This window comes from Mustela nigripes, chromosome 6, assembly GCF_022355385.1.
Source record: "Mustela nigripes isolate SB6536 chromosome 6, MUSNIG.SB6536, whole genome shotgun sequence".
Taxonomy (NCBI): domain Eukaryota; kingdom Metazoa; phylum Chordata; class Mammalia; order Carnivora; family Mustelidae; genus Mustela; species Mustela nigripes.
This window is the reverse complement of record NC_081562.1, coordinates 17,372,508-17,385,049: the sequence shown is the minus strand read 5'-3', so window position 1 is coordinate 17,385,049 and position 12,542 is coordinate 17,372,508. Positions and strand designations below refer to the sequence as shown.

At 43.7% G+C, this 12,542-nt stretch overlaps 1 protein-coding gene across 1 annotated transcript in view; it reads left to right on the top strand.

Annotated features, from left to right (window-relative positions):
* LOC132019310 (thioredoxin reductase 1, cytoplasmic-like) overlaps positions 1 to 997 on the top strand; it is a 42,943-nt gene extending 41,946 nt beyond the window's left edge. The window contains exon 4 of the mRNA XM_059402220.1: positions 796 to 997. Coding sequence (XP_059258203.1) covers positions 796 to 902 — 107 coding nt within the window. The 3' untranslated portion in view covers positions 903 to 997. The remainder of the gene's footprint in view (positions 1 to 795) is intronic.
* The last annotated feature ends 11,545 nt before the right edge of the window (positions 998 to 12,542 follow it).

Here is a 12,542-nt window from a genome sequence, read left to right as displayed (position 1 = left end):
TTTTAAAGATTTTATTTATTTATTTGACAGAGAGAGATTACAAGTAGGCAGAGAGGCAGGCAGAGAGAGAGAGGAGGAAGCAGGCTCCCCGCTGAGCAGAGAGCCCGATGCGGGACTCGATCCCAGGATCCTGTGATCATGACCTGAGCCGAAGGCAGCGGCTTAACCCACTGAGCCACCCAGGCGCCCCAAAAAAAAAAAAAAAAAACTTTTAAAAAATCTGAGAAATTTGGATTCTGTGTGATGGACCAGTCTCCAGCACTGGAGGCTTACTGTACAACATGTGCTGGGCCTCAGCCAGTCACACAGGAGAGATGCGGGATCAGGGATGAGGTAGGTAGTGATGTCTGCAGGCAGCTCCTCATTACAGAGCTGGAATTGCTGCTGCGGTCTCTACCTGCTGGTTTTTGTTTTTGTTTTTGTTTTTTTAATTTTAATTTAATTTAATTTTATTATTATTATTTTTTTCTACCTGCTGGTTTTGTCAATGAACAGCCCCTTACTGTTTTGGCCTGGCTCCACGGAGAATGCTCCACAGGCATTACTTTGTCACCAGTCTTGGCTACCGAATCTCCCCAGTGCTTGGATCTTGGTAGGCTCTCATGGAGCCAGAGCGTCATTTGGTAGGCGGGGGTGTTCGGGATAGAGTCAAGCGGGTGCATTTTTTCATCCAGCGTGTTTACTGAGTACTTGCTGAGTGCTAGGCTCAGTATGAAGCATGGGAAAGAGAGTAGGGAACCTCCCCTCTCACCCTGACAGTTTCTTCTTCCTTATTTTGGGCTGTACTTGGACCAGTCTCTATACATGAAGGTTATTATTTGAGAACAACCATCAGGATCAACTCAGATCAACCAGGACTGATATTGGAGAGAAGAGCGCCGCACCCGAAGGCATGGCATTAGAATCTGTGCGTGGGCAGCGGTAATGGGCACGCACGCCCTCCTCCCTGCGCCAGAGGCTTATGCGTGTCCTCGTCCTTAATCTTCAGAATACCATCAGGGAGGTAGGTAGTGATGTCACCTTCTTATGATGAGGAAACAAAATGTGGAAAAGTATTCATGCAGAGGGAGGTTGGCTCGCTAGTGAGCCCACGGGTAATTCCTGATGCCTCCCCTCGGTGTCCTCTGATTACCTCCTCAGAGGCTTTCATGACTCACCTGATCTGCCTCATGTGTGATGTTTGTGGTATTGATACTATGATGGCTGTTCCTGGATGGGCCGGTGGCTTCTTGTGCCCGGAGGTGGTGCTAGCTACCGCCGTGCTAGCTGCACCTCAGGTAGCCCTGTGGAAGGGCCATCACTCACAGAGCTCATTGGTCTAGGAAGCCTCGCTCTTGGCTTTGATCTTGAGAAGCGGTGTAGTCATCTTCATTTGGTCGGGTAGCTGCTTGCCGCTCTTCAGCTGTCCATGTGGAAAACAGATACGAGGTCGGAGAGGACTCGTGTGACCATTGCCAGAAGTGTATCTGGATGCCATATGTCACTCACCGGCTTGGGGGTGCTGATGGGTGTCAGCCTTGTCCCCAGCTTGCTTACAGAGGGCACGGCTTTAATGCCTTCAGCAAAAGGGACAGGAACTGGCCTTGACTTACTCACATTTAAAGTTATAGTGATGAGCATTTTTAAAAAATGCCTATGTTTCACATCTCTCTGACTTAATCCTCACAATGACCTTGTGAGCTTGCCGAATGCAATTCTGCTTTTTTTTTTTTTAAGATTTTATTTTATTTATTTGCCAGAGATCACAAGTAGGCAGAGAGAGAGAGAGGAGGAAGCAGGCTCCCTGCTGAGCAGAGAGCCCAATGCGGGACTTGATCTCAGGACCCTGAGATCATGACCTGAGCTGAAGGCAGCGGCTTAACCCACTGAGCCACCCAGGCGCCCCGCAATTCTGCTTTTTAAGCAAGGAAGCAGATACTCACCATTTTAGTAACTTGCTCGGTGTTGCTGGGCCAAGCCCAGGTCTGTCTGGTTCCCTAGCTGCCTCTTCAGGGACCGCTTTCTTTAAACAAACAAAACCCCCATTCCGAGGTACCCTAGGCCAGCTCAGGACTCATCCCATGGGTATCGATGTATATTCATGTGGCAGGTGTGTTTGGGGCACCTATTTATGTGCTAAGCACTGGCAGAAGCAAAAAGATGAAGAAGGCACAGCCTCGTTCTTTAAGGTCATTCTGTTTGTTGGCATCTGCCTCCCTTCTAATTTCAGTGTGATCTGGTACCCGGAGAGGCTGCAGGATCACAGAGTACTTGTGATCGCATGTTGCACAGGTGTTTTCCTGATAGAACAAAGTGTCGAGTAAGGAATTCACAGCTGCAAACAAGACAAATCAGAGAACGTCCCGGCTTGTTCATTTAAAGCGACTCTAGTGAGCCGTGCCCGGCAGGGAGAATGATGAGAGATAAAAGTAGAAAAGTAAAGAGGCTTTATGCTACAGAAGTGGGGGTCTGTGGGAGGTGGCTCTGTTTATTTCGATGAATGAGGCTCAAAATGTTCTTTAAACACTTTGATTTTGCCCGTAAAAATGTTCATTTTAGAGATTATGTAGAGTGCAAGAAAATGAAACACAAAAACCACATATAGTTACATCCAGAAAAGAACCACTATTAATATTTTTGTATGCCTTTTATGTAGCCTGTGTTCTGTTTTGTTACTTTAAGATATTTTGTATGTTATGAGACGTTCTTAATATTTTTCTCGGTTGCTGTAAAATATTCCATGTAATATTATTATTTAGCTATCCCTCTTTGGTGGACAAAGTCTTTGCCAGTGTTTTGCTATTATGGAATAATAGGTTAGAAATATTTTTCTTTGTACCTAAATTTTTTGTTATATTTAAAATTCTTTTTGTAGGATAGGTTACTAAAATCGATACCTGGTTCAGAGTATTAACATTTCTGAATTTCTAAATCCTTTCACAATGAGTTTTCCCATACTTACTGAGTATTAAGAAATAAGAGGTTTTAATAAAAAAATTATCATTTGTCAATCTGAGAGGTTAAAAAAAGTCTTTATTTTAATTTGTATTTCTTTGATTATTAATGAGGCAGTTTTTTCTATATGTTGTAGCACATTTTCTGAGTTTTATTTCATTATCTGAATTGTGTATTCATGTTCATCATGGAATAATAATAGTAACAGGAACCCCCCTTATTTAAAAGATTCATTTATTTATTTATTAGAGAGAGCACACGCACAAGCAGGGGGAGTGGCAGGCAGAGGGAGAAGCAGGCTCCTCGCCTGATGCAGGCTCAGGACCCTGGGATCATGACCTAAGCTGAAGGCAGACACTTAACCAACTGAGCCACCCAGGCGTCCCTCTGTGAATCTTTTTTAATGGATACATATTACACGAGTTAGGGGCACCTGGGTGCCTCAGTCGGTTGAGCGTCTGCCTTCTGCTGGGGTCATGATCCCGGGGATCATGGGATCGAGCCCTGTGTCGGGCTCCCTTCTTGGCAGGGGGCCTACTTCTCCCTCTCCCTCTGCCTGATGCTCTGCCTACTTGTGCTCTCTCTGTCAAATAAATAAATAAAATCTTAAAAAATATATATTACATGAGTTAGCAACTACTACTAAGCAGTGACTGTGTGCCAAGAACAGTGCTAGGCATTTTACATACATCCTCATTAGATTCCCCACTTTACAGGTGAGGAAGCAAAGGCTCAGAGAGGCAAAGAGTCCTCCACCTGTGGTGCCTATGACTAGCGACCTACAATGGATAATGAGCCCATGAAAGGTGGACTCTTATAATTTATGGGTAAGAGGAGGCCCTCCAACATTTGTTCCAAGAACGAAAAGAATCAACAGTTCACTAGAATGTATATCTGGCAGTTAAAGAGAGCTTTATCTTGCTTCATAAAAAGTTTAATCTAATCTGGCTTTTTTGGAACACCTGGGTGGCTCAGTCGGTTAATCTTCTGCCTTCAGCTCAGGTCATGATTCCAAGGTCCTGGAATCGAGTCCTGCGTTGGGATCCCTGCTGAGCAGGAAACCTGCTTCTCCCTCTGTCTGCCTCTCCCCCACTTGTACTCTCTTTCTCTCTCAACAAATGAATAAAGAAAATCTTTTAAAAAAATTATAAATCTTGGGGCGCCTGGGTGGTTCAGTGGGTTAAGCCACTGCCTTCGGCTCAGGTCATGATCTCAGGGTCCTGGGATCGAGTCCCGCGTCGGGCTTTCTGCTCAGCGGGGAGCCTGCTTCCTCCTCTCTCTCTGCCTGCCTCTCCATCTACTTGTGATTTCTGTCAAATAAATAAATAAAATCTTAAAAAAATTATAAATCTAGCTTTTTCATATGCAAGTACATTGGGAAGAAGACATTAATTAAACACTATGTTAGATGCATTATATACATTATCCTGTTTATTTTTTATTTTTCTAAATTTATTTTTATTGAAGTAAAATTAATTGAAGTGTTATATTAGTGTCAAGTGTGCGATATAATTATTCAACAATTCTATACATTACTCAGTACAGTTTTAATCCCCTTCATCTTCATTTCACCCCTCCCCCCCTTCTCTTTGGCAACTACCAGTCTGTTCTCTGTACTTAAGAGGCAAACATTATCCTATTTGATCCTTCCAACTGAAACAGAGGGACAGCATTATCCCACCTAGCATGGATTTGAACCTAAGTCTGAGTGATACCAAAATATATTTTCTACTTCTTACTTAAGAGAAATCCTTTCATAAAAGGTATGAGTCGTTTTCTTAAATAATCAGCTTCCCCACCCACCTTGCATTCATTCCAAAACAGAAATGTACTTGAATAGAAGTGTATATGCACAGATTCTTAAGTGAATGCTACATAACCATTGGTCTCTGTGCTCTCGGTGCTCTTTATATAAGAGCAAAGCATGCACAAGCAGTTCAGTCAGTGCAGTGGATATCTCCACAGACAGCACCAAAACAGGTGTAGAGTGCGCCTGGGTGGCTCAGTGGGTTAAGCCGCTGCCTTCGGCTCAGGTCATGATCTCAGGGTCCTGGGATCGAGTTCCGCATCGGGCTGTCTGCTCAGCAGGGAGCCTGCTTCCTTCTCTCTCTCTCTGCCTGCCTCTCAGTGTACTTATAATTTCTCTCTGTCAAATAAATAAATAAAATCTTAAAAAAAAAAAGCAGGTGTAGAAAGCAGTCTTGGGGTTGGGGGCTGTATGTATGTAAGTTAGTGAGGAGCACTAGGACCTGTAAGGTCATTAGCGTGGGTCAGATCAGAGCTCAGCAGGAAGAGCCTGCTTGTATGACCTTGAGCAAGTTGTCTGACCTCTTTGTGCCTTCATTTCCTCATGTGTGAAATGGAGATAATAGAAATATCTGCCTCACAGAACTGTGTGGTTAAACTGGTTAACACCGGCCGTGCTTAGGGCAGTGGCTCATGGATAGTGCCATAAAGGGCTTCCTGCTGGGGTGCCCGGGTGGCTCGGTTGGTTAAGAGGCTGCCTTCTGCTCAGGTCATGATCCCAGGGTCTTGGGGTCGAGTTCTTCCTCTGCTTGCCACTCCCCCTGCTTGTGCTCTCGCTCTCTCTCTCTCTCTCTCTCTGACAGATATATAAATAAATAAATAAAACTTTAAAAAAAGGATGCACAGAGTTTTTAATAGCATGGGGAAATTTTCTGTACTATAATGTTTAATGAAACAAAGTGGAGAGTTTAAAATGTTTTTTTTTTTAAAGATTTTATTTATTTATTTGTCAGAGAGAGATCACAAGTAGATGGAGAGGCAGGCAGAGAGAGAGAGGGAAGCAGGCTCCCTGCTGAGCAGAGAGCCTGATGCGGGACTCGATCCCAGGACCCGGAGATCATGACCTGAGCTGAAGGCAGCAGCTTAACCCACTGAGCCACCCTGGCACCCTAAAATAGTTTTTATAGAATAGTCCTATCTTGTTTCTAAAAGGAAAAGGACTAGAGAGAAATATACAAGATATGAATAATCCCTCAAATATTTGTGTCTCTACCTTGCTAGTGCAATAGGCACTGAGGAAATAGAGGTAAGTAGGATCTGATTCTTCGTCAGGGAAAAGTTGTCGTTTTTTAAAGATTTTATTTATATATTTATTTATTTGAGAGAGAGAGGGAGAGAGAGAGAGAGAGAGAATCTCAAGCTGACTCCATGTGAGCGTGGGGCTAAGACCCTGCCATCATGACCTGAGCCGAAATCAAGAGTTGGATGCTTAGCCAACTGAGTTATCCAGGTGCCCCAGGGAAAAGGCTTTTCTTCTTCTTCTTCTTCTTTTCTTTTTTTTTTAGTTTAAATAAGGGAGACAGTCACAATTCAGTGTAGGATGAAGTAGAGGGAGAAGTCAAACATGCTGCTTTACTTTCCGTTAGGAAGAATGGAGGATGCTGGTAGCAGTCACTGAGGAAGGAGGCCGGAGGTAGTCTAGGGGAGGTGGTGAATTTGGTTTTGGACATGTTACGATCGTCTAACATGGATTCTAGGCCAGTAGGTACATAGGTCAGGATGAGTGGGAGATACAGATCTGGGCAGGTTGACTCTAGGGGAGGTGCGGAAGAGCACTCAGGGAAAGTCTGTGGACTGAAACAGGAGACTTAGATCGTGATTGCATCCAGATGCTGAGATTCTGAAGGACTTTTTTTTCTTCCTTTGCTTTATTTATGTATTTTTAAAAATTCCTATAATGTCAACATGTTTCCGGTAATGTAATAAAAGTGTTTCACTTAGGATTTGGTTTGCCCACATGTGGCAGCAAACCCCAAATAACAGTGGCTTATACTAGATATAAGCTTATTTCTCCAAGTGGCTCAGTCAGTTACGCATCTGCCTTCGGCTCAGGTCATGATCCTGGGGTCCTGTGATTGAGTCCCTCTTCGGGCTCCCTGCTCAGTGGGGAGTCTACTTCTCCCTCGCCCTCTGCCCCTCCCCATTGCTGGCTCTCTTTCCTGGACTCTATCTAAAAACAAACAAACAAAAAAAGCTTATTATTTCTCTCTCACCTAAAAGAAGTCTAGATGGTATGGTCTGTCCAGGGCTTTTGTGGTACTCCACAGTGCTAGATCCAATGTTGAATCCTGTGTTCATGTTCCACACTCCTCAGCATTTGTCTTCCATCTTGTGTTCCAAAAAGGAGGGTCCAAACTTCAGCTATCAATTGAAAGAAGAGCTGAAGGAGGACTTGTTCTTTCCCTTTAAGAGCATTTCCTGAAAGTTGCACTTGATAGTTCGCTTATATCTTATTGGTCAGAATTGAGTCCCTTAGCCATATATATGCTGAAGGGAGACAGAGAAATGAAACCTTTATTTTGGGAGTCAAGTCACAGGTAAAAATCAAGAGTCTGGTTAGTGATGCTAATAACATCCTGGGTTTGCCAGCAGAATTTGCCAGCTGAGGTTGGTTCATTTGCAGATTAGTTTAATAATTTCCATATGAGCCGTACATTTGTCTCCTATTTAAATCATAAGTATAGAGGCACCCTGCTATGGTCATTAGATGATGGTAATACTTTGGAATAGATGATGGAAAATACTTTGCGGTCTTAGAAAGGCCAGTGACTGAACAATGACTGAACTAGAGGTCTAGTTATCTCACTTAATGGCTAACACTGAACCTGACTTTTCAAGGATGAGTAGGAGGTAGTCCAACCTTGTCCACTGCAACACAGCCTCAAAAGAGTTTCTGAAAGATTATTACAGATATTGTAAATCCATAGATAAAGAAGTTCAGAAATCTTTTGGTGGAGAGCTACAATGTTCTCATTTATAGTGGAAAAAGTTGGTCTTAGTACATCTACGGTTTTAAATGAGACATAGATCACTCTCAGCTCAAATCAGACTGATGATCAGACTGATGATCAGTTGCCATCCAGGAAGATCCAAGGCCACTTCATGAGGTGACAGTAGTCTTAAATATAACTTGTAGTCATCAACTGTCTAGGGATTCTGGAATTTGGGCTCCTGGGATAATTAGAGGCAGACATTCCTTTTCTTCTTTTTTTATAAAGATTTTATTTATTTATTTATTTGTCAGAGAGAGAGAGAGCACAAGCAGGGGGAACAGCCGCAGGCAAGGGGAGAGGCAGGATCCCCGCCGAGCAAGGAGCCCGATGCAGGACTTGGTCCCAGGACCCTGGGATCATGACCTGAGCCTATAGCAGATGCTCAACTGACTGAGCCATCCAGGCATCCCAGAGGCGGATGTTCTTAATATCAGCTACCTAATAGGGTTCAAGAAGTTAGAGGTTAACAATGGTAATAAACTGTATGGCTCATCTTTCATCTGTAGGATCTAAAAACTATTTACCACTATTAATTAGTACTCATACCACCCTTTGGCTGCTGGTAAGGGTGGCTGATCTCCAGTTTTTTTCAGATGAGACATCTAAGAGTTGACTTCAAGAGAGCCTGTGTCTCCTGAGGTTCTGCTGGCCAGTGGTTTTCTGTATTAAAAACATTTTCTTTACAAATCAAAACCACAGTGAGATACCACCTCACACCAGTCAGAATGGCTAAAATTAACAAGTCCGGAAATGACAGGTGTTGGTGAGGATGCAGAGAAAGGGGAACCCTCCTACATCGTTGGTAGGAATGCAAACTGACATATATATACATATATATACATATATATCTATATATGTATAGATATATATGTATATATATGAAATGCTAAACAAAATAAGTCAGTCAGAGAAAGACAATTATTTTATGATCTCATTGATATAAGGGATTTGAAAAACAAGGCAGAGAATGATAGGGGAAGGGAGGGGAAAATGAAACAAGATGAAACCAGAGAGGGGGGCGCCTGGGTGGCTCAGTGGGTTAAGCCGCTGCCTTCGGCTCGGGTCGTGATCTCGGGGTCCTGGGATGGAGCCCCACATCGGGCTCTCTGCTCTGCGGGGAGTCTGCTTCCTCCTCTCTCTCTGCCTGCCTCTCTGCCTACTTGTGATCTCTGTCTGTCAAATAAATAAATAAAATCTTTAAAAAAAAAAAAAAAAGATGAAACCAGAGAGGGAAACAAACCATAAGAGACTCTTAATCTCCGGAAACAAACTGAGGGTTGCCATAGGGGAGGGATGTGGGAGGGAGGGGGTGGTTGGGTGATGGACATTGGGGAGGGCATGTGCTATGGCCAGTGCTATGAATTGTGTAAGCCTGATGACTCACAGACCTGTACCCCTGAAACAAATAATACATTATATGTTAATAAAAAATAAAAACCAGAAAACAAAAAAAACCATTTTCTTTCCTCGAGAATTGGGATGCGACACCAAGAGACCTAAAACAAAGGGAGTGCAGGGGGGGGGATTCTTTCCACGTGCTCCAGTGTGTGTATACTTTGTGTACATGGACGTGCAATTCGAGATCCACGTACTGATTCCTTGAGAAGTTCCTCACGTCTTTTCCATTTCTTTTAGCAAGTTGTTTAAGGAAATTGCATTTGTCTTCCTGCAGGTAAAGAACAAGTTCTGAGTAATGGGGATAGATAACTGGGGGAAAATGGCATGCTTAGCCATAGATTGCTGATTAAAAGAAAGATGAATAGGTTGCCCTTGGATTAAGTTTGGAAGATGAATGGCTTCCCCCTGAATGAAGTGTTGAATAGCGTCTCAGGTAACACGCTTTTGATGGTTACTGTGAATAATTTGTCAAAGGAGGAAATCCAATCTCTTAACTACTCTGTGGTCTTCCTAGATTTACACTGTGTGTGAGCACATAATGATGATAGTAACTCGGATATTGAACACCTACCACATTCTGAGCTTTTTACATCTCCTCACTCATTTAATTCCTGCTGCTACCCCATGAGGTGGGGGTGCTAGATTTATCACCATTTTATAGATGAGTAAACAGAGAGGGAACAGAACTTGCCTAAGGGCATGCATCTTGCGCAGAGAAGCCTGATTCTGTGACTTCAGAGGAGGTTTCCCAACTACTGGGCCAACTACTGTCACTAGAAAGCTGGATGATGCTGTGGGGTCAGTCAGATATTTACAAAAGAGGAGACCTGGACAGGTTTGAAGGTAGGAGGGCTTGAACAGTCTTGGACAGAAGATAGGGAGAGGATGTATAAAGGATGTGGGTTCCCCTAACACCGCGTGGAACTGGAATAGGAATAGGTTGTGGGGCTCTGGTGCTTAAACAGAGGTAGGATGATCTATAGTCTTCTGAGATTGAGATTGCAGTCAAGTGTGAGGAGGAGGTGTAGGAGGGGAAAGAGCTAGTACCTGATGACCTTGAGCCTTTAGGGGTAGTGCTGGATGGAATTGCTCCATTGTTAAACACGGAGGAATTCTGCAAGCAGGTTGACAGCTGGAAATCAGCCAAAGTGGGAGTATTTATACCGCAGAAATTGGCAAAGGCTACAAATTCTGCCCCTGGCCTCCCAAGCTGGTTGACCAGAACACTCTGGACTTCTTCACTTCATTAACATTTGAAAGCCTGCTGTAGTGCCAGTTGAATTCAAACCCCAAGTGTGAGCTACTGTGGGTAAGGCGCTGTGCCAGGTACTGGAGCAACGAAGACCGGGCCCTCAGGTGAAAAATACCGTAGTGGAGAGGGGAGAGTATGAGACGGAAATCCTGCCCTAGCCGTCAGACCTTGCTTGGCCCACTCCCTTAAACTTGCTTTCCTCGTCTGCGAATGGAAATAGTAATATACATCTCAAAGGGTTATTGCCGTGATTAATGAGAACACGTAAAGCTCCTGACCCAGACATGCTCCGTAAGTGACTCTTCTCAGCACAGCAGACATGTAAACAGTTTTAATGTAGGTTGATGTAAGAAATTAAAGAGTGACTGGTTCTGTGTTTGATCAGAGAAGGCAGCACAGAGATCGTGATCCCCCAGGCAGGATTTTGACATTTTCAGAGAGGATGTTTCACGGATGAAGTCTGCCCTGGTCTTTGTCAGGACGTTAATGGGTTTTTTGCTTGTGTGTTTGTTTTATTTTGTTTTTGTCCCTACAGCATGTTGCTTTTGCCTCTTTTTGGCTACTACCTCATTAGATATTGTTGAATTGTAAGACAGACAATGTATTTGGAGATAGGCACACATGATTTTTTGTTTTTAAAGATTTGTTTGTTTATCTATTAGAGAGAGATTGAGAGAGCACAAGCAGGGGGAGCAGCAGGCAGAGGGAGAAGCAGACTCCCCACTGAGCAAGGATCCTTCTGTAAGACTAGATTCCAAGACCCTGGAATCATGACCTAAGCCCAACACAGACGCTTAACTGACTGAGCCACCTAGCTGTCCCAGGCACACCTGGATTTATATCCTAACTCCAGCATACCTGTTTTGTGACCTTTGGCAAGATTCTTAAGTTCCTGAAATTTCAGTTTCTAATTTTTTTTTAAAGATTTTACTTACTTATTCATTTATTTGACAGAGATCACAGGTAGGCAGAGAGGCAGGCAGAGAGAGAAGGAGGGGAAGCAGGCTCCTTGCTGAGCAGAGAGCCCGATGCGGGGCTCGATCCCAGGACCCTGGGATCATGACCTGAGCCGAAGGCAGAGGCTTTAACCCACTGAGCCACCCAGGTGGCCCTCAGTTTCTAAGTTTTAATTTGGTGTAATGCTTAGATGATTTTTGAGGATTAACTGAGAATGTAGGGAAAAGAACCAGACGCTTAGCTGCCTTGTGAACCCCAAAGTGAGCCCAACATATATTTATAGTTTCATCTCCCATTATGCGGAAACGCACATTTCTTTCCTATGGCTGTGTCTTTGTATGCACTGCTCTCTCCCTAGAACAAATTCTGTTGAAGAGCTAGAATAGCATCATGATGATTGCCAAGGACCAAGGGTCAGTCTCAGGTCTGCCAATTGTTATTTAGGCCGCAGTGGGCGAGATAATTATCCTTTTTAATACCTCAGGGTTTTTTTTTGGCAAGCACTGAAACATTCTCCGGCATTTCTCCCACTCCTATTACTTTTACCTTCATTATTCCTCAAGATACGTTTCAAATATCACTTGCTTTGTGAGGCCTTCTCCAATTTTCTCATACCATTATTTGCTTTCCCTACTTGAAGTTGATGGACCACCACATTTTGGTGAACACCGTGGTGAGCATAAATAATCCTGGAACCTGCCTACATGGGGCAACCTACGTTTAGACAAATTAAACTTAGATAAAATAAAAGCATCAGATGCGCAATTGCACTAGCCATATTTTAAGTGCTCAATAGCCACATGTGCTTAATGGGACAGTGCTGGCTGGACAGTGGTTGGGTTGGACCATGCTGATACAGAACATTTCCGTCATCATAGAAAATTCTGTTGAACTGTGCTGTCCTGGGGGGAGGCTGACTTTGATCAATAATCATCAATAAAAATATAATTGCAGTTATGATAAGTAGCAAGCAGAAAGCATACATGGCGACCCGAGCATTTCACTGGGGGATGTGACCTGTGTGATGGCTTCCTCAAGGACTACTTGCTTGACCTCAGATCTGCTGAACGACTGGCAGTTGGCACAGACCCATGGTTAGGTAATTAAAGAGACTGAGAAAAAGGCCAGTGGCTGGGGTCTAGAGATGGACGGCAGGTTTGGGTGTGGTAGAGAGGTACAAGTACCGCAGAGGATCTTGTTAG